The 25,905-nt window shown below is 42.2% G+C and overlaps 1 protein-coding gene and 2 long non-coding RNA genes across 3 annotated transcripts; 2 read left to right on the top strand and 1 right to left on the bottom strand.

Moving 5' to 3' along the window:
- Window positions 1-6,857: 6,857 nt before the first annotated feature.
- LOC141796192 (uncharacterized) lies at window positions 6,858-8,803 on the top strand. Its single transcript, XM_074677173.1, has 2 exons — window positions 6,858-8,439; window positions 8,577-8,803. Exons 1-2 carry the CDS (start codon window positions 6,858-6,860, stop codon window positions 8,690-8,692), a joined length of 1,698 nt encoding a protein of 565 aa, XP_074533274.1. The 3' UTR covers window positions 8,693-8,803.
- A 7,664-nt stretch (window positions 8,804-16,467) lies between these two features.
- Window positions 16,468-18,442, bottom strand: LOC141796928 (uncharacterized). The gene is made up of 4 exons (XR_012598909.1): window positions 18,080-18,442; window positions 17,654-17,731; window positions 16,995-17,129; window positions 16,468-16,857 (listed from the first exon to the last, which is right to left on the bottom strand). It is a non-coding gene; the product is annotated as an uncharacterized LOC141796928 (long non-coding RNA).
- Window positions 18,443-22,323: 3,881 nt separating this feature from the next.
- On the top strand, window positions 22,324-24,294 carry LOC141795937 (uncharacterized). Its single transcript, XR_012598851.1, has 3 exons — window positions 22,324-22,436; window positions 23,389-23,581; window positions 24,079-24,294. It is a non-coding gene; the product is annotated as an uncharacterized LOC141795937 (long non-coding RNA).
- Window positions 24,295-25,905: the final 1,611 nt, after the last annotated feature.

Raw genomic sequence — 25,905 nt, 5'->3', positions numbered from 1 at the left:
ATGAAATTGTAAATTTTAAGACGTCAAATTTAAGAGATTAAAAGTACGATGAATGTATACATTTTTAAAACCGTTAAATACAAGACCCAAAGAAAAAATCAAAAATCAAAAATGATTAAAAAAAAGTCACAATGGGAGACGAAAGACATAGTTACCAAAAAAAATGTAATAAATTCTGAGAAAAGTGAAGACATTTTTTAAGTCAAAGCTTTATCACAGATAATAATTAAAAAATAATAATAATTACAAATATTATAATGTGCAAAATGAAAGTTCTGGCTTTAGAATTTTTTTCAGTCAGTGCATTTCGTTCTGAATACAAAAATGTGTAAGTATGTCAGGAGTTTGCGTGCTCTGTGTGACTGTAGAAACATGAAGGGGATCTGCTGTTTGTGTGGACATAAAAGTCTCACCCACAGTTTACAGATGAACCGTATTTCTTATTAAAGATAAAGATAAAGATAAAAAATACTTTATTAATCCCAGAAGGGAAATTCATTATTATTATTATTATTAGTAGTAGTAGTAGTAGTAGTATTATGATTAGGAGACCATACTCTTTTAAAAATGCTTGCTTATATTTTCTGAAAGTTCTGCCTTCAGCCTGTTCTGATAAATACACACTGAATCTTTAAAGCAAACCTCTGTTAATGTTTATTCACTACCATCACTTTACAGGCTCCTTCATTTTATGACAGCAGTAAAAACGATCTGGCTAAAATTGGTGGACTTCCTTCCACTTGAGTCTAACCCTACCTCCATATCTTCTGCCTCTCCATCTGTCTGAGGTGGAGAACTTGATAAGTGATTGCTAGGGATGGAAAAAAAAAATGCTTTAAACTAGATTAAAAACAATACAAAGAAGTAGTGTACAGTAACAGCTCAGGCCGTAACCTTGCTCTATCACTTAGAAATGCCAGTGTTTACAACAGATTTTCAAGTATTGGCTCACTCCACGGTTAGTTAAACAACGTTAAAGATGTCAGTGATCTCACCTCACCCCATGTGTCAGCTCTCTTCTCCAAGTGTTGATAGTTTCATGTAGTCTTCTTCATCCAGCATTATTTCACAGCTAACAAGAAAAGTCGGCTCCATGCTGCCCTCCAACGGTCGGGATGGGCTTCGTTCATCCCGAGTTCAAAGAAGGAGAGCCGCTCATCCCACTTTCAGCATTTAAATTAGCGGATCAAAACTCTCAATTTCTACTCAGTGAAAATTGTGTTTGTATTTTATTTAATAATAATTATTTATAGTTTGATTCGTTTTTACATCAAGTCGTGTTTATGCTGAAAGCGCAGACGTAGCCTATGTAAACCACTAGAGTGAAACTTTTGGAAAACAATCAAGTATTTGAAAAAAAAAACAACTAAAAGGATTATTTTTCTAAACTGTCGAGCAGGCATGGGAGAGTTAATTATTTGGACTTTTATTTCCCATTTTAATATTTTTTTAAATTATTTTTATTATTGTTAAAACGTCAGGGACGCACGGGTTGCGTCTGAATTTGATTGGTGCAGATAAATTCTGGAATCTGTTAATTCCATCGGGGTATAAAATCAAGCTGGGCGTTCCTTCCGCCTTTTTCACCAAGGCACTTGGGGAGGTATGTTGCAAATTTTCCTGCTAAAGCTTGGCTAGCTTAAGCACAACTCAATAAAATGCATTTTTAGTCGGAAGAGGCGTCATATTGTGTGTTTCATTAATGTAATTTTTGTATTCCTTGATAAGATCTGTGACTTTTTTGAAGGTTTGACAGAGTTTAAATCATCCGTTGAGGTGACACAGGTCTTTGATCATAATAAATCTGAAAGAGATGCTTAATGTCATTTCCGATTGTAAAACTGATGTGAATTTCAAGTTGAAAGACTGTTTTGTAGCTTGTAGCTTTGATAGTTTCAGCTGCGGACATTGTCCGCATCCTTGTGTTGAAATTTATACTTGGAAGTTGAACAAAAACAAGGTAATCCTTAAGATTTGTGTTGAAAGAGAGACGATTTAAGTCTTTAAACGGCCAAAGTTAACTCGGTTTTGGTTTATCCTTCTTTTTTTACTGCATTTATGTGAATTTATTTGGTATAAGTGACTAAACAGAACAATTTCTGCCGTACGACCTCGGTGGTCGCAAGGCCGTTGCTGTGGCAGCACAAGCTAGTTTTCCATCTGTTTTCACAGTTTTCGGCTAATATTTAAGCTAGGTCATGCTGCAGCACAGCGCTAAACAGCTAAACATTGATTGAGGAGCTCATACCTGTGTAGCGTAGAGTTATGCGCCACAGATATTACTTTACTACAATTAAATATGTCCGTCCCTGTAATATTTTCAGCCGAGGTGTCCGCAAGCGTTTTATACAACAGCTCACACACGGTGCATACTTCCAAATGCATGTCGGTTTTAAACTAGCATCGACTAGCTCTGCTTTGCTGTAACAGTACACTTTAAACTCTGAAGGTAACATGATAGATAGAGGATTTTCCCCCCCCCCCTTTTTTTACCGAAACATTCTGTGTTTTTACTATTACTGAACCGTGTCAGCAGTAATCTGTATTTATTTGACAGATTACACTGATGGCCATGTGACAGTGCTGGCTTTTCTTGATAAGATCTGTGACTTTTTCGAAGGTTTGACAGAGTTTAAATCATCCGTTGAGGTGAAACAGGTCTTTGATCATAATAATTCTGAAAGGGGATCTTAGTTTCATTTCCGAGTGTGAAACTCAATGTGAATTTGAAGTTAAAAGACTGTTTCTTAGTTTTAAGTTGTGATAGTTTCAGCTGCGGACATTGCCCGCATCTTTTGTTTGAATGTATACTTGGAAGTTGAACAAAAACAAGGTGGTCCTTCAGATTTGTGTTGAAAGAGAGACGATTTAAGTCTTTAAACTACCAAAGTTAACTGGGTTTTGGTTTATCTTTCTTTTTTAACTGCATTTATATGAATAAATTTGGTATATGTTCTTTTTTACCGAGACATTCTGTGTTTTTACTCTTACTGAACAGAAGTGTGTCAGCAGTAATCTGTATTTATTTATTACACCGACAGTTATGTGAGAAAGCTGGTTTTTATTTTTCTAAAGTAAAATTTCTATTATTTTGTGCTGACAACTGTTGGTCTATAAACAGTCAAAATCAAACCTCCTTAAAGCCTTTCCCAGTTAGATTCACACAAATGTGCTGCCACGTCTTCGGGACTGTTTCTGTAACACTAATATAAAAAGACTTGATTCTGTTGCGTTGTTTGCAAAGAGTTTTAAATATCATGCTTTGTACTGGTGTCAACGTCAATAGAGTAGAATAGAATGAAATAGAATAGAATAGATTTTATTTATGCCGAGGGGAAATTCAGGAGTCACAGCAGCAGCAAAATGACAGATTTTGGTGTTATTATAACCCTCACTACAATTTGAACAGAGTTTGTTTGTCCGAACTTAAAACACATGGTCCTTAACATTATAGCTTCCTTATAAATGTTCAATCCAATACAAAGAATCATGTTTTAAACAGTAATAACTATAAAGAGATAAATAACACGAAGAAGTGACATAAAACAACAACTATTTGGACTTTATTTTGTAATTAAAGAAATATTCTGATCATTTTTTCATTCAGAATACTGAAGCGAGAAGCACACAAACGAATTCAAACCATGACTGAGAGGAGAGAGGAGCACAGGAGAGGAGGAGGAGAAGAGAGAGGCGGGAGAGGCTTGAGGAGAGAGATGGTAAGTATGGAGAGCCGAAGACAGGAGCAGGAGGAGGTGGAGAGAGGGGTAAGTATGACCAGGATAAGGAGGTGGGACGAGAGACAGAGCCAGGAACGAGAGGAGAGGGAGAGATGGGAGTCAGAGGAGAAACTGAGACAGGAGGAGGAAGAGAGGGAGGTAAGTATGGCCAGGATGAGGAGGAGGGAGAGGAGACAGAGACAGGAGCAAGAAAAGAGGGAGAGATGGGAGTGGGAGGAGACACTGAGACAGGAGGAGGAAGAGAGAGAGGTAAGTATGGCCAGGATGAGGAGCAGGGAGAGGAGACAGAGACAGGAGCAAGAAGAGAGGGAGAGATGGGAGTGGGAGGAGACACTGAGGCAGGAGAAGGAGAGACTGAGACTGAAGGAGGACGAGAGAAAGAAACTGATACTGGAGGAGGAGGAGGAGGAGGGAACACAAATAGAGGACATAGTGATAGAGCTGGAGGAGCTGGAGGAGCTGGAGGAGCTGGAGTGGGACATGAATCTGTACGAGGGGGAGTTAAGAAAGTTAACGCATGGCTTAGAAAAGACAAATGATGTGAATGGAAGAAACAGACTGAGACTGAAGGAGGAGGAGAGACAGATAAGTTTGCAAAGAAGAAGAGCACAAAGAGTGAAAACACCGGGACTGGTGGAGGAGGTGAATCAGCCTGAGGAGGTGTTAAGAAAGGCAATAGATGACCTAGAAAAGGCAAAGGAGCGCTTTGACAGAAACAGACTGAGATGGGAAGAGGGGGAGAAGGGGAGACTAAGACTGGAGGAGGAGAAGAAGAGGTTGAAACTGAGGAAGAAAGAAGAGAGAGAGAGACGGGCAAGTTTGGAAAGAAGGAGAACACCAAGAGCGAAAATACTGGGACTGAGGGAGGAGGTGAATCTGATCGACGAGCAGGTACAAAAGGTCATACATGAGCTAAGAAAGGACAAGGTCCTGTATGAGAAGGAGGAGACACTGAGACTGAAGGAGGAGGTGAATCTGATTGACCAGCAGGTACAAAAGGTCATACATGAGCTAAGAAAGGACAAGGTCCTGTATGAGGAGGAGGAGACACTGAGACTGAAGGAGGAGGAGGAGGAGGTGAAGGAGACACTGAGACTGAAAGAGGAGGAGAAGGAAAGAGGGAGACTGAGACTAAAGGAGGAGAAGGAAAAAGGACAAAGACAGGAGAGACTGAGAAAAGAAAAGGAAGAGAAGAGACTGAGACTAAAGGAGGAGAGAATAGGACAGGAGGAGGAGAAGGAGGGCATGAGACTGCAAAAGGTAGAGGAGACAGAGAGACTAGAGCTGAAACTGGATGGAGAGGAGGAGGGACTGAGACTAAAAGTGGAAGAGGAAAGACTGAGACTGAAGGAGGAGGAGAGACTTAAACTGGATGAGGAGGAGGAGGGACTGAGATTAAAGGAGGCGAAGAGGAGACTGAAACTGATGAAGGAGGAGAGACTGAAACTGGAGGAGGAGGAGGAGGGACTGAGACTAAAAGTGGAAGAGGAAAGACTGAGGCTGAAGGAGGAGGAGAGACTTAAACTGGATGAGGAGGAGGAGGGACTGAGATTAAAGGAGGCAAAGAGGAGACTGAAACTGATGAAGGAGGAGAGACTGAAACTGGAGGAGGAGGAGGAAGGACTGAGATTAAAGGAGGCAAAGAGGAGACTGAAACTGTTGAAGGAAGAGAGACTGAAACTGGAGGAGGAGGAGGAGGAGGAGAGCCAGAGACTTAAGGAGGCAAAGAAGAGAATAAGAATGAAGGAGGAGGTGAGAGTGAAACTGGAGGAGGAGGACCTGAGACTGAAGGAGAAGGAGCGACTGAGACTGAAGGAGGAGGAGAGACTGAGACTGGGGGAGAAGGAGAGACTGAAGGAGGAGGAGGAGGAGAGCCTCAGATTAGAGGAGGACAAGGAGGAGAAACTCAGACTGGAGCAGGAGGAGGAGGAGATAGTCAGATTAGAGGAGGAGAAGGAGAGACTCAGATTGGAGCAGGAGGAGGAGGAGATGGTCGGATTAGAGGAGGAGGAGGAGGAGAAGGAGAGACTCAGATTGGAGCAGGAGGAGGAGGAGATGGCCGGATTAGAGGAGGAGGAGGAGAAGGAGAGACTCAGATTGGAGCAGGAGGAGGAGGAGATGGCCGGATTAGAGGAGGGGGAGGAGGAGAAGGAGAGACTCAGATTGGAGCAGGAGGAGGAGGAGATAGTCAGATTAGAGGAGGAGGAGAAGCATGAGAGACTCAGACTGGAGGAGGAGAAGGAGCAGGAGGAGAGACTCAGATTAGAGGAGGAGGAAAGAGACAAACAGGTAAGTATGGAGAGAAGGAGAAGAAGGAAAGAAAGGAGACTGAGACAGGAGGAGGAGGAGGAGAGACTCAGACTGGAGCAGGAGGAGGACGAGAGACTCAGATTAGAGGAGGAGGAGAGACTCAGATTAGAGGAGGACGAGAGACTCAGATTAGAGGAGGACGAGAGACTCAGATTAGAGGAGGACGAGAGACTCAGACTGGAGCAGGAGGAAAGAGACAGACAGGTTAGTATGGAGAGAAGGAGAAGAAGGAAAGAAAGGAGACTGAGACTGGAGGAGGAGGACAGGCTCAGACTGGAGCAGGAGGAAGAGGAGAGGCTCAGACTGGAGCAGGAGGAAGAGGAGAGGCTCAGACTGGAGCAGGAGGAAAGAGACAAACAGGTAAGTATGGAGAGAAGGAGAAGAAGGAAAGAAAGGAGACTGAGACTGGAGGAGGAGGACAGGCTCAGACTGGAGCAGGAGGAAGAGGAGAGGCTCAGACTGGAGCAGGAGGAAGAGGAGAGGCTCAGACTGGAGCAGGAGGAAAGAGACAAACAGGTAAGTATGGAGAGAAGGAGAAGAAGGAAAGAAAGGAGACTGAGACAGGAGCATGAGAGACTCAGACTGGAGGAGGAGGAGGAGGAGAGACTCAGACTGGAGGAGGAGGAGGAGGAGAGACTTAGACTGGAGCAGGAGGAGGAGGAGAAGCTCAGACTGGAGCAGGAGGAGAGGCTCAGACTGGAGCAGGAGGAGAGGCTCAGACTGGAGCAGGAGGAGGAGAGAGTCAGATTAGAGGAGGAGGAGGAGAGACTCAGACTGGAGCAGGAGGAAAGAGACAAACAGGTAAGTATGGAGAGAAGAAGAAGAAGAGAGAGGAGACTGAGACTAAAGAAGGAAGAGGAGGAGAATGAGAGACTGAGACTGAAGGAGGAGATAGAAAAACGCAAGCAGGAGGAGGAGAAGAAACAGATGCAAGAGGACGAAGTGGACAAACTGATACGAGAGGAGGAGGAGAAACTGATTCGTGAGGAGGAGGAGACACAGATGCAAGAGGACCAAGTGGACAAACTAATACGAGAGGAGGAGGAGAGATTGATTCAGGATGAGGAGGAGACACAGATGCAAGAGGATCAAGTGGACAAATTGATACGGGAGGAGGAGGAGGAGGAGAGACTGACACAGAAGGAGGAGAGACTGACACTGAAAGAGGAGTTATTAAAAGAGAAGGAGGAGAGGAGACAGAGACAGGACAAGGAAGTCATTGAAAGACAAGAGATGATGGAGAACAGAAGGAGGAGAAGGGAGAGAAAACGGGAGGAGGAAGAGAAACTGAGACTAGAGGAGGAGGAGGATTTAGAAAGACTGTTACAGGAGGCGGAGCAGTGCTGGAGACAGGGGGAGAGACGAAAACAGGAAAAGAATAGGAAACGGAAACAGGAGCAGGAAGAGGAGAGACCACCAAACCAGAATGAGGAGAAGGAGAGACTGAGACTGAGATTGAGGGAGGAGAGAGAAAAACAAAAGCAGGAAGAGGAGAGAAAGGCTCTTATGGAGAAGACCAGGAGGCAGAGAGAAAGACAGGAGGAGGAGAAGAGACTTAGAGCAGAGGAAGAGAAGGAGAGACTGAGGCTAGAGGAAGAAGAGAAAAGAGTGAAACTTGAGAAGGAGAAGGAGAAGGAGAGACTGTTGGCACGGGTCCTGAGAGTAGATGACGAGGAGGAAGAGCCGGAGGTACAGATAATCAGACCAGATGAGGAGGAAAAGGAGAAAAGACTGAGACTTGAGAAGAAGAGACTGAGGCTGGAGGAAGAGGAGAAAAGAGCCAGACTTGAGAAGGAGAGACTGAGGCTGGAGGAAGAGGAAAAAAGGGTGAGACTTGAAAAGCAGAGACAGTGGGAGGAGGCAGGGTTGCTAGTGGTCCTGAAAATACGTGACGAGGACGCAGAGACGGAGGTACAGACATTCACAACAGATGAGGAGGAAGAGGAGAAAAGAGCCAGACTTGAGAGGGAGAGACTGAGGCTGGAGGAAGAGGAAAAAAGGGTGAGACTTGAAAAGCAGAGACAGTGGCAGGAGGCAGGGTGGCTAGTGGTCCTGAAACTAGGTGACGGGGACGAAGAGACCGAGGAGGAACCAAGCCCATATGAGGAGGAAGAGGAGAAATGGAAAGATGCGGTGTGGGCGGACAAGCGGGAGATGACGGAGAGCAGGTGGATAAGGGAAAGAAGAAGGAGGGTGCTGCGGGAGCAGGAGGAGAAACGTAGAGGACAGGCACACTCTGGGGAACAGGAGGAAGAGAAAAGTCATCAACCTCTTCAAAATGAGAGCCAGTTTTCAAAACTGAAACTGCGCCTCCTGGAGCTCCAGAGGGACCGGGTCCTCAAGAACATCACCAGGAGTGAGAAGAAGGAGGCCAAGATCCAGGCCAGGGGTAAGAAAGCAACTTTCAAACCTTGTTTTTAAATTTCTCTTTTAAAAAAAAGATTTGATTTGATCAAAAATCTGTCAAATAAGAGACAATCTCTCAGCTTCACTCAAAAGTCACCTTGAATATTTGGTTTCTTTCAGAGGATCCTGATCCTGCCGACAAGGAGATGCGCTTACGGAAGCAACAGTCCAAGAGGATGAAGCTGCAGAAGAAGCAGAGAAACCTGGAGGAGAAGATAAGCCGCAAGACGGGGTGAGGACTCCAGGATGAACTCAGCCAAGGAGAAGAGGTAAGTGTTTGGTAAGTATTTGCATTATTTAGTACACACACACACACACACACACACACACACACACACACACACACACACACACACACTTCATAAAAAAAAACTAAAAACACACAAAACATTTAAACAGTTAAACTACTTTCAAAAATCATTTAAATTAGAGAAAAATAAAAACATAAAAAACCCTAGAATAGTTATTTTAAAGTAGGTATAAAGTAGAAGAAAGTTATTTGTCCTCCGATGAGGGGGGGTGGTGGCAGGGTAAAAGTAAAAGGTTGGACAACACACACACACACACACACACACACACACACACACACACACACACACACACACACACACACACACACACATAAAATTATATTATTCTTTCAATTCAAACATTTCATTAAATGATGCTTGATTGGATAAGTTAAAGATTGTGTGTTGTCTAATAAAAGGTATTTAAATGATGTTCAAAAAAGTTCCCAAAATTAAAATAATTATCCAAAGAACAAGAAAAAAAATCAGGCAAAAAAAAAGTCAGACTCTAAATAGTTCTTTTAAAGTAGAAGAAAGTTATATGTCCTCCGATGAGGGGGGGTGGTGGCAGGGTAAAAGTAAAAGGTTGGACAACACACACAAAATTTTATTACCCTTTAAATTCAAACATTTCATTAAATGATACTTGATTAGATAGTTAAAGCTTATGTGTTGTCCAATAATAGGTTTTTAGTTTATTTTTTATCACTTTTTTAATCACAATTATCATCTCAATAACAAAAAATAAATGAATTAATTAAACAAATAGTTAATTTAAAAGACAGACTCTAAATAGTTCTTTTAAAGTAGAAGAAAGTTATTTGTCCTCCGATGAGGGGGGGTGGTGGCAGGGTAAAAGTAAAAGGTTGGACATCACACACAAAATTATAGTTATTTTTCCTATAACATTTTACTTGATATCTTGATTAGATGGTTAAAGCTAATGTGTTGTCCAGTAAAAAGTGTTTAAATTACGTTTAATAGAGTAGTCTCCAAAATCCCAATAATTATCCTGATAACAAGAAAAAAAAAACAGGCAAAAAAAGTTAGACTCTGAATAGTTCTTTTAAAGTAGAAGAAAGTTATTTGTCCTCCGATGAGGGGGGGTGGTGGCAGGGTAAAAGCTAAAGATTGGATGACACACACAATTTTTTTTTCTAGGAATCATTTAAACTTTAAAAACAACTAGTTTGACAACTTCCAAACTAGTGTCTTTAATGTAGAACAAAGTACTTTGTCCTCCGATGAGGGGGGGTGGTGGCAGGGTAAAAGTTCAGAGAAAAAATCAAAGTTAATTGTTGTGTGTGTCCAACACAATTATCAGTTCAGCTAATAATCTGCTAATCTAATTTGAAATAGATGAACAGAGCTTGTTCAGGTGTCATCCAAATCAAAATTTTACAGCCAGTGTTTTTCTAAACAAATTTCATCTAGTTTAATGTAAACAGCTATTAAATCATGTGGACAATGAATAAAAAAATAGTTTGACCAGACTCAGCTCTTTTCTGAAATAGTTCTTTAAATATAGAATAAAGTTATTTGTCCTCCGATGAGGGGGGGTGGTTGCGGGCCAAAAATAAAAAACCAACAACAACAACAAAAAAACTGGAAGGAAAGCTGCAGTGTGTGCTGAGACACACACACAATCAAATAACATGTAAATAAATTAAAATACAATGTTAAGAAATGATCAATTATTCAAAGATCATAGGACACATGATCATAGGTAGTTCTAAAATAGTTCTAAATAAATGATGACTGTCGTGATCTGACGAGATAAATTTCCATCTTAATAAATATGAGTCTGGAAACAAATACTTTCAAAATAGGACTTAGTGATTGAATGAGGAAAAGAGACGGTCTGAAAGCGTAGCATGGAATAAAGTTATTTGTCCTCCGATGAGGGGGGGTGGTGGCGGGCTAAAATTAGGCAAAGCAACAAAAAGCAAGAAGCATCAAACAGAAGAAGTGTGTGATTTAACACTCCAATATGATATAGTGCAGTGATCCATTCACAGCCAATTTGAAAATGACAAAGATACACAGTCAAACAACCTGAAAAGGTCAAACTTGTGAGAGCAGATGTCCCTGACACAGAGACAGAAGAACAACCCGAGCACAGGCGCTCTAAACCACAATGTAGGAAACATTGTCAGCGCCTATTTGAGGTAAGTTCTCATTTGAAGAAAATCAAATGTTGTGAGGAAAGGCCTCAAAGTACGGCATCTTGTCTCCCACTGGCTGTCACCTGCCTCAAAGGCTCCTGAGTGGATGAAAAACACAGGGATGGACCCGCAGTACAACACCATACCGCCCGCTTCAGGAAAAGCCCAAACTATCAGCACCAACAGCCGTCAGCCAGCGTGGAAAACACTACCGGAGCATCAGTGCATCAAAAAAACACTGAGCGACGACGGTTGAGCTCTTTCAAACTCATCAAGTGGGTGCAATGTCGGGTCCTGAGCTGGGACCAGAGCGGGCTTCAGTGCAGCGTTACCACAAACCACTTGAGCTTACGGCCACGACTGTTCCAGTGAATGCAAACGCTGCAGTAAATGCAGGTATGACATGCAACGTGTTGTCTGGATCGGTGTACGTGTGCTGCTGATGCTCCCTGAAAGTTTTCTTCCACAGACGCTCAAACAGCTCAAACTCAGGTGTTGTATCCATGGAAGTGTAAGCCTTCATATTTAAAGCCTGTGAACTGACAGCTACAAAGCCATTCCTCCTCTCTTTTCATTCCTCTCTGGTTTTATCTGATTGATCGTAGCTGCCTCGCCAACACTGAGGCGCTCATTTCCTGTCCATCGGCCAGGTTCACGTGTGTTACACTGCAAAGGAGCTTTTACTGCTGCTTTCTGCTTCTGTCCCAAGGTGTCCATCTACAGAGAAACAAAGGAGGGAAGTGGAGACACGAAATGAAGTGAGGTGACGTATAACAAACACCTGACAGACAAACCTGTGAAACCTGTGAGTGTACTTTCACTCCCAACAGGTGAGTGTTCTTTTGCATGGTGTGCTGTCAACAAGATATTGTGTGTCATGTGACTCCAGAGTCATGATCTCCGCAGATGATCCAGATCTAGAGCAGCAAACAGAACCAGGGTTCAGCCCCAGAGGTCTGGGCACTGTAGATCCTGCTGCAGCAGAAGATCGGGATGCTACACCCAGTTTGAGCAGCTGGTACTCTGGGAAACAGTTCACCCTGACCCGTGTAAAGTGGCTACACGCTCTCTGTGTACTCCAGCCTCTTCAGTGCCGTGTGGAAGAGTTTTCCCAAGGCCGAGGAAAACGTTTCAAACTGAAGAAACTGACTGAGTCTGAAAACTGTGGATAAAAGCTCAGAACCAGTTCCTCAAGCACACACACTCTGCCCAGTTCCTCAAGCACACACACACTGCCCAGTTCCTCAAGCACACACACACTGCCCAGTTCCTCAAGCACACACACTCTGCCCAGTTCCTCAAGCACACACACACTGCCCAGTTCCTCAAGCATACACACACTGCCCAGTTCCTCAAGCACACACACACACTACCCAGTTCTTCAAGCACACACACACTGTGCCCAGTTCCTCAAGCACACACACACACTTCCCAGTTCCTCAAGCACACGCACACTCTTCCCAGTTCCTCAAGCACACACACACTGCTCAGTTCCTCAAGCACACACACACACTGCCCAGTTCCTCAAGCACACACACACACTGCCCAGTTCAAGCACACCCCATTTCCCCCCACACCCATGAACCTCTTTACCAATGAACCTGTGGTGCCACATCATGTTATAACGCCCCGTGCTGTAATACTGTAATACATTTTCAATTCATTTTGTAAAAAACAGCATTTTGTAATAATCTGACACATTTTGTTTTATAGTGTTTTAAATGTATGTGATAAACTTTGCTGCATTATGTAGTACATTCAGACATATTGCATCAGTCATTACAAAATGCAGGTGTTGTATTTTTTTATATCAAGAAAATATAAGAATTAGGTGCATTATGCAACAAACCAGCCAAATAGATATCTCAAATTAAAAAAAAAAAAAAAATGTTATACCATCAGAAATATATTGTAGGTGTGGGTGCCTGGAGGGCTGAGAGGTGGGCAAGGCACCTAGCAACGGGTAAAACTGAAATGATAGGAATTTTAGGGCGCAAGGTCTTTTGGGGCCGTGGTTGTGTGGTGTAGTCAGCAGAGGGGGGGTGCTTAAGTGTGGGTGCGCAGGGCCGAGAGGTGCAGAAGTCACCCAGGGCCGAGAGGTGGTCCCGGTGGTCCCGGTGGTCCCGGTGGTCCCGGTGGTCCCGGTGGTCCCGGTGGTCCCGGTGGTCCAGGCGGTCCGGGGCTAAGTGTGGCTGCCTGGGGGGCTGGCTGAGAGGTACCCAAATGGCCTGCCAACACCTGATGCCCCCTGACGCTCCTGGCGCTTGGTGCCAGTCACTGGAGTTTGATTTAGATTTGACCAATGAGGCGTCATCACTAGTTTTTCTAATGAAATTATATTTGCCCCTCATGCTGCTTTCTCTAAGTCAATATCTTTTTGATGATCTGTTTTTTTTTCCTAATAAAGACATCCATTTTGGTGGTTTGTTACATAATGCACATAATTCTTACATTTTCTTCATCAAAAAGTGCAACGCCTGCATTTTGTATTTACTGATGGATGCGCGGTGTCAGAATGTATTACATAATGCAGAGGAGTTTACTATGCACTGCGCTCAAAAATTCTAGACCAAAATGCAGCGTTATTACATAGTGAATTGAAAATTAATCAGATTATTACATCATGGGGCGTTATTACATAATGTGGCAATACAAACCCCCAAAACATACTTTGCCAAAAGCCATAAAATGATCAGTATTTGCACCAGTATGGAGCTATTATTGTAACAAAATGATTAGCGTGTGTAAATGCATCCCAAATGTTTGATTACACAAAGGTGTAAACAGATTTGCAAATGTGTCAAATATCCACAAATGTCTTTGCCAATCCAGAAATGTTTAAACTGCTTTACAAATAAATGGATGGTCTTAAATGGCTGAAAAGTCTGGGTATTTTTCAAATCCCATCATTATTGTCATCATTACGACTGAGGCGGGCCTCCCGATGGACTGTCTGTGTGCACGTGATGTTTGCTACAGTCCTGCCGGGCCAGTGATCTGCAAATGAGAAAGAATCCGTCTGTGAGAGGCGGATTACTTTGCCCTGAGCTCAGGCTCCCAGGCGCAGGCTGCCAGGTATGGAGCTATCATTGTAGCACCACGCCTCAGCCACTTAGCAATCCACACTGCCTCAGTTGTATCTGATGATTTGTGTGGATTTTTAGCTCTTGTAAGACAAACAAAAAAAAAAAATTGAGACTTTTCAGCCATCTCAGACTACATTTTTATTTGTGAATCAGTTTAAACATTTGTGGATTTGTGCACACATTTGTAAATATTTGACAGATTCGTGAATCGGTCCACACATTTGTGGATCAGTTCACATATTCGTGGATGCATTGACCCACACACACATCATTTTGCCACAATAATAGCTCAATACACCAGCTCAATGTGACAATGACATGAATGAGTCTTTGTTTGTGGAGCACATCTTATGAATGTGGCAGAAGTGGTCCAGAATGAAGAGGTCAATTTGAGCTAGGCTTCAAATCAAGGTGTGCATTAGGTCTACTTTAAGAAGTAGCCTAAAATGAAGAGGTCAATTTAGGCTACGAAAAAAGTGGACTAGAATGGAGTCTATCAGACAGAGACAGACTCAGGAAAACTTGACATGTTCTGGACCGTTCAATGCAACAAAGATTAGAAACCCTTGTGCTGAGTTTGGATGCAGAGAAGGCATTTGACTGGGTCACATGGACCTTTTGATATAAAGTAATGCCTAAATTTGGATTCCACCAGACCCTAATGCAGTGTTTCCCAATCCTGGTCCTGGGGACCCCCTGCCCTGCATGTTTTTTATGTTCCCCACTCCAACACACCTGATTCAAATGATCAGCTCGTCATCGAGCCCTGCTGGGGCCGGATAACGAGCCATTCATTTGAATCAGGTGTGCTGGAGTGGGGTAACATCTAAAACGTGCAGGGCAGGGGGGTCCCCCAGGACCAGGATTGGGAAACACTGCCCTAATTGATGTAATTGCTGCTTTGTACAATAAACCAAGAGCTAAAATAAAGATTAACGGAGCCCTATCTGATTGAACTGTGTTCCTCACAGTTTTATCTTCCTGGAAAAGGATCACCAAAACATGTGGGTTAGGGAATGGGACTCAAATACTTACGCCTTAGAGTCAAATAGGATTGATGGCAGATTTAGGGCTTGGCTCTCAAAAGGCTTGACCACCTGTTACACTTTTATTCAGAAAGGGATGTTTCAGAGTTTTGAGGAACTTGAAAAATCTCATGGTTTAGAAAAAGATGACTTCCAGCGATATCTACAGGTTAGAACTTATTTGAATCAAAACTTGAAAGACAAGTGGGAAAAATCTGATTGAGAATTCCTCAGTGTGTTTCTATCTGTGTTGAAACAGGCTCACGCTAAGTACAAAGCTCATTTCTAAACTATATGATGGTACTTTGCTATCTAATCAGGGTGATACAAACTATATATGAAATGAGTGGGAGACGGAGGGAAACATATGCATTTCAACTGAAAGCTGGGAAAACATTTGAAGTTACGATGGATGGCCTCAACCTCCAACACATGGAGGGAATTCTGTGGGAAAAACATAGGTAGATTTTTTTGGTAACCCCAGCCCAGGGAAAACTTCAGAACAGTGGAGACACCTGCTGGAGACTCTGTGGGACAAAAGATGCAAATCACTGTCCTATTTCTTGGAGTTGTCAATGGATCAAAGCGTTTTGGGAGCAGCTGTGGAGCAATATCTTTACTGAGGACGTTCCTGTTAAGTTGGAAGCCCTGTATTTGGGAGATTTTTCTTTTGAAAACTGGACTCTGAGAGACAAAAAGCTGCTGGCTGTGCTTTTGGCAGCAAGCAAAAAGACAATCACCAGAAAGTGGTTAAAAGCCCAGGCACCTACAATGGAAAAGTGGCTTGATATTGTACAGGACATTTACAGTCTTGAGAGGTGGTCATTTTCTCTGAAGGGTCAAAGGGAATCCTTTTTCAGGACTTGGTCATTTTGGACAAACTACGTGAAACCCGTAATCTCTGTAATCTGACCAGGTTTTGTTTATTGTGAATCCACCTACCTGGTTTGGGTTTGGGTTTAGGTTGATGCAAAGGTCAAAATTTGGATGTGTCTTATTCCAGATAAGTTAAGAAACGGAGCCAGACCCCTCCTCCGCTCACCTCTTCTCCTTGTTGTTAAATCTATTAAAACTAAGGATTGGCAATGATCATTTTCATAACCACGTGTGGAATGTTTACTGCATACTGTACCCTTTCCCCAAAGGAACGTTATGTCACATGTGCCTTTCCAAACAAACAAAAACTGACCAAAAAAGAAAAGTGCTATGTTGACCCAATTTTTATTTTTTTTATTATTATTATTATAATAAGTAGTAGTAGTAGTTGTAGTAGTAGTAGTAGTAGTAGTAGTAGTAGTAGTAGTAGCAGTAGCAGTAGTAGTAGTAGTAGTAGTAGTAGTAGTAGTAGTAGTAGTAGTAGTAGTAGTAGCAGTTGTTGTAGTAGTAGTAGTAGTAGTAGTAGTAGTAGTAGTAGTAGTATCATTGAAACGTCATCAAAGCTTGGACACATGGAGTTTTTCTCAGACACCTCAGAATAAGGTGCTTCTTGTTTGTGGAGGTTCACCGCTGTTTCTGTACATTTAGCAGAGTTTGAGCTGAATGCCAAGATTTGTCCTTACTCTTTTAGGATGACTTCTCATGTTGTATAATTGGGATTCTAGGTAACAGAAATAGCACAGCCCTACTTGTTCCTTATTTCACAAATCAGATGTTTATGGGAGCCGACACTGTTTTTTGGGCCTGTGTTTTGTGCTTCTCCACAGAGAGGAAGGAAGAATGAGTTAAAATGGCCACGCTGTCCACTTTATATACAGGATGCTCCACACTCTCTTCCAGCGCTAGTTCCTCAACATGAGCAGACACTGGGTCGTAGGTTTGGTGGCAGAGTGAAAAGCCTGCAAAGAGTACGAGCAGAGACCCTGTTAGCGACACAGCGTCAAAGCTTATGTTTGCCGTTAGAAGAGCCAGTGAGCACATGTGAGTGTTCCTGTTAATGCACTCACCACCCTGCTGGGGAAGCTGCTCAACTCACCCTGATCAAAACCCAAACGTGCGCTGACAGAAGCTTTTCCTGGTTTTTACTTGGACCCTCGATAAGAAATGTTTGAACAGTCATTTTGGATGTTGCGGATGTGCCGAGTGTTCATTCTGCTGCTTAAAAAAAACCCTGTGGAGAGAGTCAGAGAACAGTGGTACAAGTTTTACTTTTTATTCATCACTTACTAACAATTTCAATGATGATTTTTAATCACAGTCATAACATGACAGTCATATGAGGAAACATATGTGTGCTTACTTGTGTAAATGTGTGTGTAGAACAGAAAATGATCAATGATTTGAATAAATACAGAAAAACGTGCAAATAAAGCCTTGATTGTTTTCTTTCTGTAAATAAAAAAGGTACAAAACTCTGGTTTGTCCTAAAACACTTTGGCTTCAACATAAACAGAGAAGAACAGCTGCAAACGATGCAAATTAGGAGTCTATATCGCATCCATATTCCATCTCTACATGAAACCTCAAGGCTGACTGTTGCAGTCCTCTAAAGTTGCCAGTAGAGTGCGGAACACAGACACAGACACAGACACAGACACACACACACACACACACACACACACACACACACACACACACACACACACACACACACACACACACACACACACACACACACACACACAGTTTGCTTACCCTCCATACATCTTCATAGTCTATGTCACAGGTCAGTAACTCTCCATCCTTCTCTGGGAAAAGCTGGTGGCCCATTTTCTGTAAAGAAAAGCAGAAATGAGGCTCATAGTTGAGAGGACAGTTTGATTTGAGTTCAGTGGTGTTTTATAGGCTCAGAAATGAATTCTACATTCAAAACTATTTACAAATGAAGATTTTATTCACTGTTGTGAAAAAAAAAAACCAGAATTGAACAGGAGTTTATTGATGTGCATGCAGACAGAATGGTTTTTGGATGGGTCTGCTGGTGTCCTCCCCCAGCAGGGGGTCACTGGTCTCTGGTACCACTGTTATGATGTTCACTGAGAGAAAAGTTCAGGATCCCCTGGTCTGACTAACCAGCCAGAGTCTGTGGGTGGTGTTTTATTGTGAAATAGAGCAGACAACCTGAGCCAGCAGCGCCCCTGAATCCCCGTCCTGGTCCATCTTCTCTGTTTCATTTGATGTGAGCCGCTTGAATTGATTTCTGTTCCTGACATCACTCGCTACATTTCTTACTCCAGCCCTGGAGTCCTGATCTGTAATAAAGGGGAAAAGGCTGAAAAATAAGCTGACAAAAAAACACTAAAGACCAACAGAAAAGCTTTGAACTTGCAGGTAAACACATCAGGAGACTTAGGATGTATCAGCCTAAAGAGTTTTCATTCTCCTGTAATGCTTTTAGTTTGCTTTGGAAGGTTTGGGCAGCTAGACAGGATCTTTTTTCTTAGTACGGAAAGCTCTAGAGCAGGGATGTCAAACTGGTGGCATGGAGGGCCAAGAGGCTGCAGGTTTTCCTTCCAAACAAGAACTCCAGCAGCTGATTTGTCTGATTAGTCCCTGCTCTCTGCTTGAAGGTGAGGTAATGAGTGAAATCAGCTGGTGGAGTTGTTGGTTGGAAAGAAAAGCTGCAGCCTCTTGGCCCTCCATGCCACCAGTTTGACATCCCTGCTCTCGAGTGTCCAGAATGGCACTCCTCGTGGGTTAATGCAGATAATAAGGTCAGATTAAAGTGAAAGTTTAGCTCTGTTCCACTTGTGTGTATGTGTCAGTGTAGCTTTAAACCAAGAGGGAAATGTATGAGGTAAAGATCCAGGTGGTCCAGCTGGAGGTGATTTAGAGAGTGATTGAGACACACGGGGATGTCCTCTGGGGCATGTTCCCTGGGGCATGATGGGTCCTGCACGGCTAAGAAAACATGGCAAGTGTGAGATGGCTGAGAGAAATAGACAAAATGACATAGACAAGGATGCGACAGCTTAAAAAAGGCAGCAAAGATGACTCGAAGGCGTTGTTAATCCATGAGTGATTTGACTTTGCGGCTTGTTTTTGTAGAGAAGAAAGAAAATGTGTGAAGTTGTTGGTTGATTTGTACAGTGAGCTTAGTGAGAATGAACGTAACCCGCGCACCCCAGCCAGCCCGCCCGCCCGCCCGCAGGCCCCTGCCCAACCCTAGGTGGGGTCGGGGGCCTAGTCTCACGCCGCTGGCAGCTTCCCTCCAGCCCCCTCTCTCCCCCAGGGGCCTTGCTCTCCGGCGGGTCCCGGGGAACCCTAAGCGCCCCAGCCAGCCCGGCCAGCCCGGCCAGCCCGGCCACCCCGGCCCAACCCTAACCCAACCCTACGGACCCGGGTCGGGGCCAAGTCTCCCACCCCGGGCGGCCACCCCTTTAGCCCCCGCTCTCCCTCGGGGCCTTGCTCTCCGGCGGGTCCCGGAGAACCCCAAGCACCCCAGCCAGCCCGGCCACCCCGGCCCAACCCTACGGACCCGGGTCGGGGCCAAGTCTCCCACCCCTGGCAACCACCCCTTTAGCCCCCGCTCTCCCTCGGGGCCTTGCTCTCCGGCGGGTCCCGGAGAACCCACCCCAGCCCTGCTCTCCACTGGGTCCCGGGGAACCCAGACTTAAGTCCCCCTCCGCCGACTACACCAATTGGCCCGTCCCAAAAGAACAACGCGCCCCTGGTAGGAGGTGGCCATTTTTTGACAAGGCAAAACTTCAGCTACTCGTTAACACAAATATCTAATCAGCCAATCACATGGCACAAACTTTGAATGTGGACAGGTTGTTGGTGCCAGACGGGCTGGTCTGACAGGACTTCAAATACTGAGCTGAAAAACACACACACACACACACACACACACACACACACACACACACACACACACACACACACACACACACACACACACACAGACTGAGCCTCCAGAGCATCCTCTCACCGCTCAGGGATGAACTTCTCCGGCTCCGGCCAGTGCTCCTGGTCATAGTGAAGGAAGCCTGCTGGGAACTCCATCGTCACACCTTTAGGGACCAGTTGTCCGTTCAATGTGCGGTCGTGGTCCATCTATCTGATCTACTTGAACCCCGGAGGGTAGAGGCGCAACGCTTCACTTATGACCAGGTCTAATACTTCAGCTCCTGGACACTGGTGTAATCTGGAGACTCCTGCAGCAAAAAGAACAACGTAAACACACTGCAGTAAACAACTAAAGCATCATTTACAGCAAAGGTTCCCTGGGTAATAAAGTTAATTCACAACAATCCTAAAACTTCGGCCTGACCCCCCCCCCCCCAAACAATTAAGGAAATAAAGAACCTTGGTATAAAGAAGTAATAACAACATAGGCACTATAAAAACACAAAATCTTATTTAGTCAACTCATAGTTGTAGGATCAGATTATGAATGGTTTGTTTACATTCATGTTTGTTTGTAACTGAGCTCATCAAGGGTGAAAGTCTTTATGAGGGTAGGACCTTGTTAGTGCATTTAAGTGTTTCACCCGGAAGGGTCAAACAGTTTTTGACCGCTGTGCGGTGAGGCACCATGGTGATGCAGAAGGGTGAACAAACATTTGGTAAGTGTATTACACAAGTTAACCGTTTGCTTTGTCAAACAAATGGACTGATCATTGAAAAAGCAAACAAAACCTGGAGTTTCATCCATCAAAAAGCCAACAGGAGCGCCTCAGTTGTTATCCAGGTGTAGCATCTCAGTGCCTTAAAGCATTGGCTTGGCATCTTCAGAAGTTGTACAATCCAAAAATTGAAATCATGAAATTGTAAATTTTAAGACGTCAAATTTAAGAGATTAAAAGTACGATGAATGTATACATTTTTAAAACCGTTAAATACAAGACCCAAAGAAAAAATCAAAAATCAAAAATGATTAAAAAAAAGTCACAATGGGAGACGAAAGACATAGTTACCAAAAAAAATGTAATAAATTCTGAGAAAAGTGAAGACATTTTTTAAGTCAAAGCTTTATCACAGATAATAATTAAAAAATAATAATAATTACAAATATTATAATGTGCAAAATGAAAGTTCTGGCTTTAGAATTTTTTTCAGTCAGTGCATTTCGTTCTGAATACAAAAATGTGTAAGTATGTCAGGAGTTTGCGTGCTCTGTGTGACTGTAGAAACATGAAGGGGATCTGCTGTTTGTGTGGACATAAAAGTCTCACCCACAGTTTACAGATGAACCGTATTTCTTATTAAAGATAAAGATAAAGATAAAAAATACTTTATTAATCCCAGAAGGGAAATTCATTATTATTATTATTATTAGTAGTAGTAGTAGTAGTAGTATTATGATTAGGAGACCATACTCTTTTAAAAATGCTTGCTTATATTTTCTGAAAGTTCTGCCTTCAGCCTGTTCTGATAAATACACACTGAATCTTTAAAGCAAACCTCTGTTAATGTTTATTCACTACCATCACTTTACAGGCTCCTTCATTTTATGACAGCAGTAAAAACGATCTGGCTAAAATTGGTGGACTTCCTTCCACTTGAGTCTAACCCTACCTCCATATCTTCTGCCTCTCCATCTGTCTGAGGTGGAGAACTTGATAAGTGATTGCTAGGGATGGAAAAAAAAATGCTTTAAACTAGATTAAAAACAATACAAAGAAGTAGTGTACAGTAACAGCTCAGGCCGTAACCTTGCTCTATCACTTAGAAATGCCAGTGTTTACAACAGATTTTCAAGTATTGGCTCACTCCACGGTTAGTTAAACAACGTTAAAGATGTCAGTGATCTCACCTCACCCCATGTGTCAGCTCTCTTCTCCAAGTGTTGATAGTTTCATGTAGTCTTCTTCATCCAGCATTATTTCACAGCTAACAAGAAAAGTCGGCTCCATGCTGCCCTCCAACGGTCGGGATGGGCTTCGTTCATCCCGAGTTCAAAGAAGGAGAGCCGCTCATCCCACTTTCAGCATTTAAATTAGCGGATCAAAACTCTCAATTTCTACTCAGTGAAAATTGTGTTTGTATTTTATTTAATAATAATTATTTATAGTTTGATTCGTTTTTACATCAAGTCGTGTTTATGCTGAAAGCGCAGACGTAGCCTATGTAAACCACTAGAGTGAAACTTTTGGAAAACAATCAAGTATTTGAAAAAAAAAACAACTAAAAGGATTATTTTTCTAAACTGTCGAGCAGGCATGGGAGAGTTAATTATTTGGACTTTTATTTCCCATTTTAATATTTTTTTAAATTATTTTTATTATTGTTAAAACGTCAGGGACGCACGGGTTGCGTCTGAATTTGATTGGTGCAGATAAATTCTGGAATCTGTTAATTCCATCGGGGTATAAAATCAAGCTGGGCGTTCCTTCCGCCTTTTTCACCAAGGCACTTGGGGACATAGATATATATAAAGGCTAGATAGCTCATGGGACTTTCGCCGGCGTCGTCACTGGTCGGCCATCTTACCTAGGGGGACTTCTCCGGAGCGCTCTACAGTAGTGGATGGAAGGTAAGCGACTTACACAAACCAAATACACTTAACTTGCTGAATTCTTGACAGATTTGCAAACGGTTTGGTTTATTAAAAACCTTTTTAGCGTGGCTATGATTCAAGCCGTGCAGACCTGTTGAAATTGCCGTTTTCTTTTCGAAAATCGCTGCACAGTTGTGTGTTTGTTACAGCTATTAGCAGGGCTGCAATCTGTGAGTTGCAATTATTTTACGGGTTTCTGTGAGACCAATAATAATTTATTGACAACAACATATTTTGTCTTAATGACAATTTGTGTGGATGCAGTTGGGTATTAGCTAGCAAAGAAACGAGGTTGTAAATGAGACGTGTGAGCCACTTGGACTATTACTAAGTAACCTGACATAATTCTATACACGTGGGAAAGGCATAATTACTCATTCGTTTTAACATGGTTATGTTAATGTTAATTATGTTATTTTAACATGACAAGCTGTTTCATTAGTGAAATATATCCTAGATTTAGATTCATTGTGATACAGTAACTGGCTGGCTTTCTGGTTGCAAAAATACCCCCCTACAGTACAAGATGGCACACTTTTGTGCAGCATATGGATGCTCAAACGAATGTTCCTTCAAAACCAGAGCCCGTGGAATCACCTTTCACAAGAAATGACTTGAGGGACATATTTAGGATAATTGTTGCTAACTTAGTGGATTTGTACTTGTATAATACTATAATACTACTTTAGAAATGTTTCTACCATTTGTTTACATAATAATCATTGAATATTTCTTTTTCACATTTCTTTTAACATGTTACTATTATTTAAGGTTTCATAATGGCATTCAAGCATAGGCTACACGAATTACCCTAACAATTTCATAATTTAGCTCTGTATTTTTGTTCTTACCATTAATGTTAAAGGTAAGAAGGGTGTAAAATGTTGTCAATAATTTATATATCTTGGTATCTCCTCATGTTTTTAAGGTTTCCCCAAAACGCAGAGAAGAGGAGACAATGGGAACTTGCTCTAAGAAGGAACGGTTTTGTTGCATGAAAAAACAGCAAACTGTGCAGCAAACATTTCAGGAGTGAGGATTTTGACAGGACAGGGCAGACTGTCCGGCTTAAGGCTGTTGTTGTGCCAGCCATTTTCAACTTCCCTGCTCATCTCCAAAGGGTATGTGTATCAATTGCCAACAAGAATATGTGCTATACGTGTTGTCATGATTTTTGCAAGTTTAGGAATACATTAAGTGTTGTGCATTAAGGACATTTTAATATGTAACTGTATATTTTAGCCGGTAGCAACAAGAAGCACTGCTGCCTCTAGAAGGTGGTAATATGTGTAAAAGGATTGAGAACCACAGGCTGTCACTTGCTTATGCCACTCATACACTTTTATGAATAAACATGTGCAAACTACAACAAGGTGTAGGAAACCTATACAATCAAAACTGACATTTTTGTCGAGAGACCCAAAAATTAACTTCGCCTTTAGCCAAGACAATCTATTTAAATCAATGTATTAAACGAACACTGATTTGGGTTTTATTTTGTAGATTTAAAGAACATAACTTTGTATTGAACACAGCACTGACAGGTGAACATAAATTGTTAAAAAGTAACTGTTAGTACTGTCCTCATTATTATTATTATATTTTTCCAAAACCTCAGACAGCTACTGGAGAGAGGAGAAGGAGTCTGAAGAGGAAGGCCCCTGACCACCTGTATGCATTGCCTTCCTGCCCCAAGGCTATAAAGACCAAACTCGATGCAGCCTTGGCAATAGTGCGGAAACTGCAGCGGGAGAAGAGCAATGCCTTGGCGAGGGAGAGGAGGGCAAAGAAAAACAGTTGAATTGTTTTGTTATTGTGCACACCTGTTAATAAAAGAAACGTTGATGTCATGTTACTAAATGTGTTTATTTAAAATGTATAGTAAAATATATGTAGGGGAGAACAGGTAAGATGAATGAACCATCCTCTTGATCTTTAAAACTTTACACGAGTTGTCACGAGACCCTAGAATAAGAACACAAACATTATTTCCAACTGGCTGTGGAATTCTTTGACTTTTGTGGTATGATTATTTTGAGGCTAAAGCAAATGGACCCAGGTCTAAACTTATACATTAAGCATGTTAGTGATATTCAACGTATAGAACTATGTGAATCATTTAGCAAAAGATCATTCTGAATCATTAAATGAATTAGGTTTTATCAAAATGATGGTCATGGGGCAAGATGAACCAAAAGCCTTGGGGTAAATTGAACCAATATGAATCACATATAATGTCCATACATTATTTCTTCAGTTTAAGTTTAAAATATCATGTGGGTCGACTTACCCCTTTATATTTAATAAATGTATTAATTAGAAATATAAAATATCAAATTAAATGTTTAACATAAACACTGACGTTTAATTTCACTGTGTGTATGTGTACAGCCATGGCAGGTAATGCTCTACCATCTACTTTTTTAATTTAACATGAAAGTTCATGGTTATAATCATCCGTAAATATGCAGTAGCATAACTACATCTCTGACGTTTAAAACAAATCAAACCGTTTAAAAATCGGATGAAAATTGAGCAAGTTATAGTTAATTAAATAGTACATGCTCCATAGGCATTAATGTTATCAGTGAGCCAGCAGCCCCTAGGTAAGATGGCCGCCGCGTAGCGACGTCAGCCCTCATTGGCTCACAGCGTCTGTGAGCTATCTAGCCTTTATATATATCTATGCTTGGGGAGGTATGTTGCAAATTTTCCTGCTAAAGCTTGGCTAGCTTAAGCACAACTCAATAAAATGCATTTTTAGTCGGAAGAGGCGTCATATTGTGTGTTTCATTAATGTAATTTTTGTATTCCTTGATAAGATCTGTGACTTTTTTGAAGGTTTGACAGAGTTTAAATCATCCGTTGAGGTGACACAGGTCTTTGATCATAATAAATCTGAAAGAGATGCTTAATGTCATTTCCGATTGTAAAACTGATGTGAATTTCAAGTTGAAAGACTGTTTTGTAGCTTGTAGCTTTGATAGTTTCAGCTGCGGACATTGTCCGCATCCTTGTGTTGAAATTTATACTTGGAAGTTGAACAAAAACAAGGTAATCCTTAAGATTTGTGTTGAAAGAGAGACGATTTAAGTCTTTAAACGGCCAAAGTTAACTCGGTTTTGGTTTATCCTTCTTTTTTTACTGCATTTATGTGAATTTATTTGGTATAAGTGACTAAACAGAACAATTTCTGCCGTACGACCTCGGTGGTCGCAAGGCCGTTGCTGTGGCAGCACAAGCTAGTTTTCCATCTGTTTTCACAGTTTTCGGCTAATATTTAAGCTAGGTCATGCTGCAGCACAGCGCTAAACAGCTAAACATTGATTGAGGAGCTCATACCTGTGTAGCGTAGAGTTATGCGCCACAGATATTACTTTACTACAATTAAATATGTCCGTCCCTGTAATATTTTCAGCCGAGGTGTCCGCAAGCGTTTTATACA

Source organism: Halichoeres trimaculatus, unplaced genomic scaffold (assembly GCF_033239565.1).
Source record: "Halichoeres trimaculatus isolate MK-OKI-2021-1 unplaced genomic scaffold, fHalTri1.1 fHalTri1_scaffold_10, whole genome shotgun sequence".
In the NCBI taxonomy this organism is placed as follows: domain Eukaryota; kingdom Metazoa; phylum Chordata; class Actinopteri; order Labriformes; family Labridae; genus Halichoeres; species Halichoeres trimaculatus.
Note: the sequence above shows the minus strand (reverse complement) of the source record. Positions and strands in the feature narration are given on the sequence as shown.

Bases quoted from the DNA above. Each gene is read 5' to 3' on its own strand.
- LOC141796192 (XM_074677173.1), top strand. From the start codon at position 6,858: ATGGAGAGAAGAAGAAGAAGAGAGAGGAGACTGAGACTAAAGAAGGAA. The intron at 8,440-8,576 runs GTAAGAAAGCAA...GGTTTCTTTCAG, and splicing joins GGCCAAGATCCAGGCCAGGG to AGGATCCTGATCCTGCCGAC.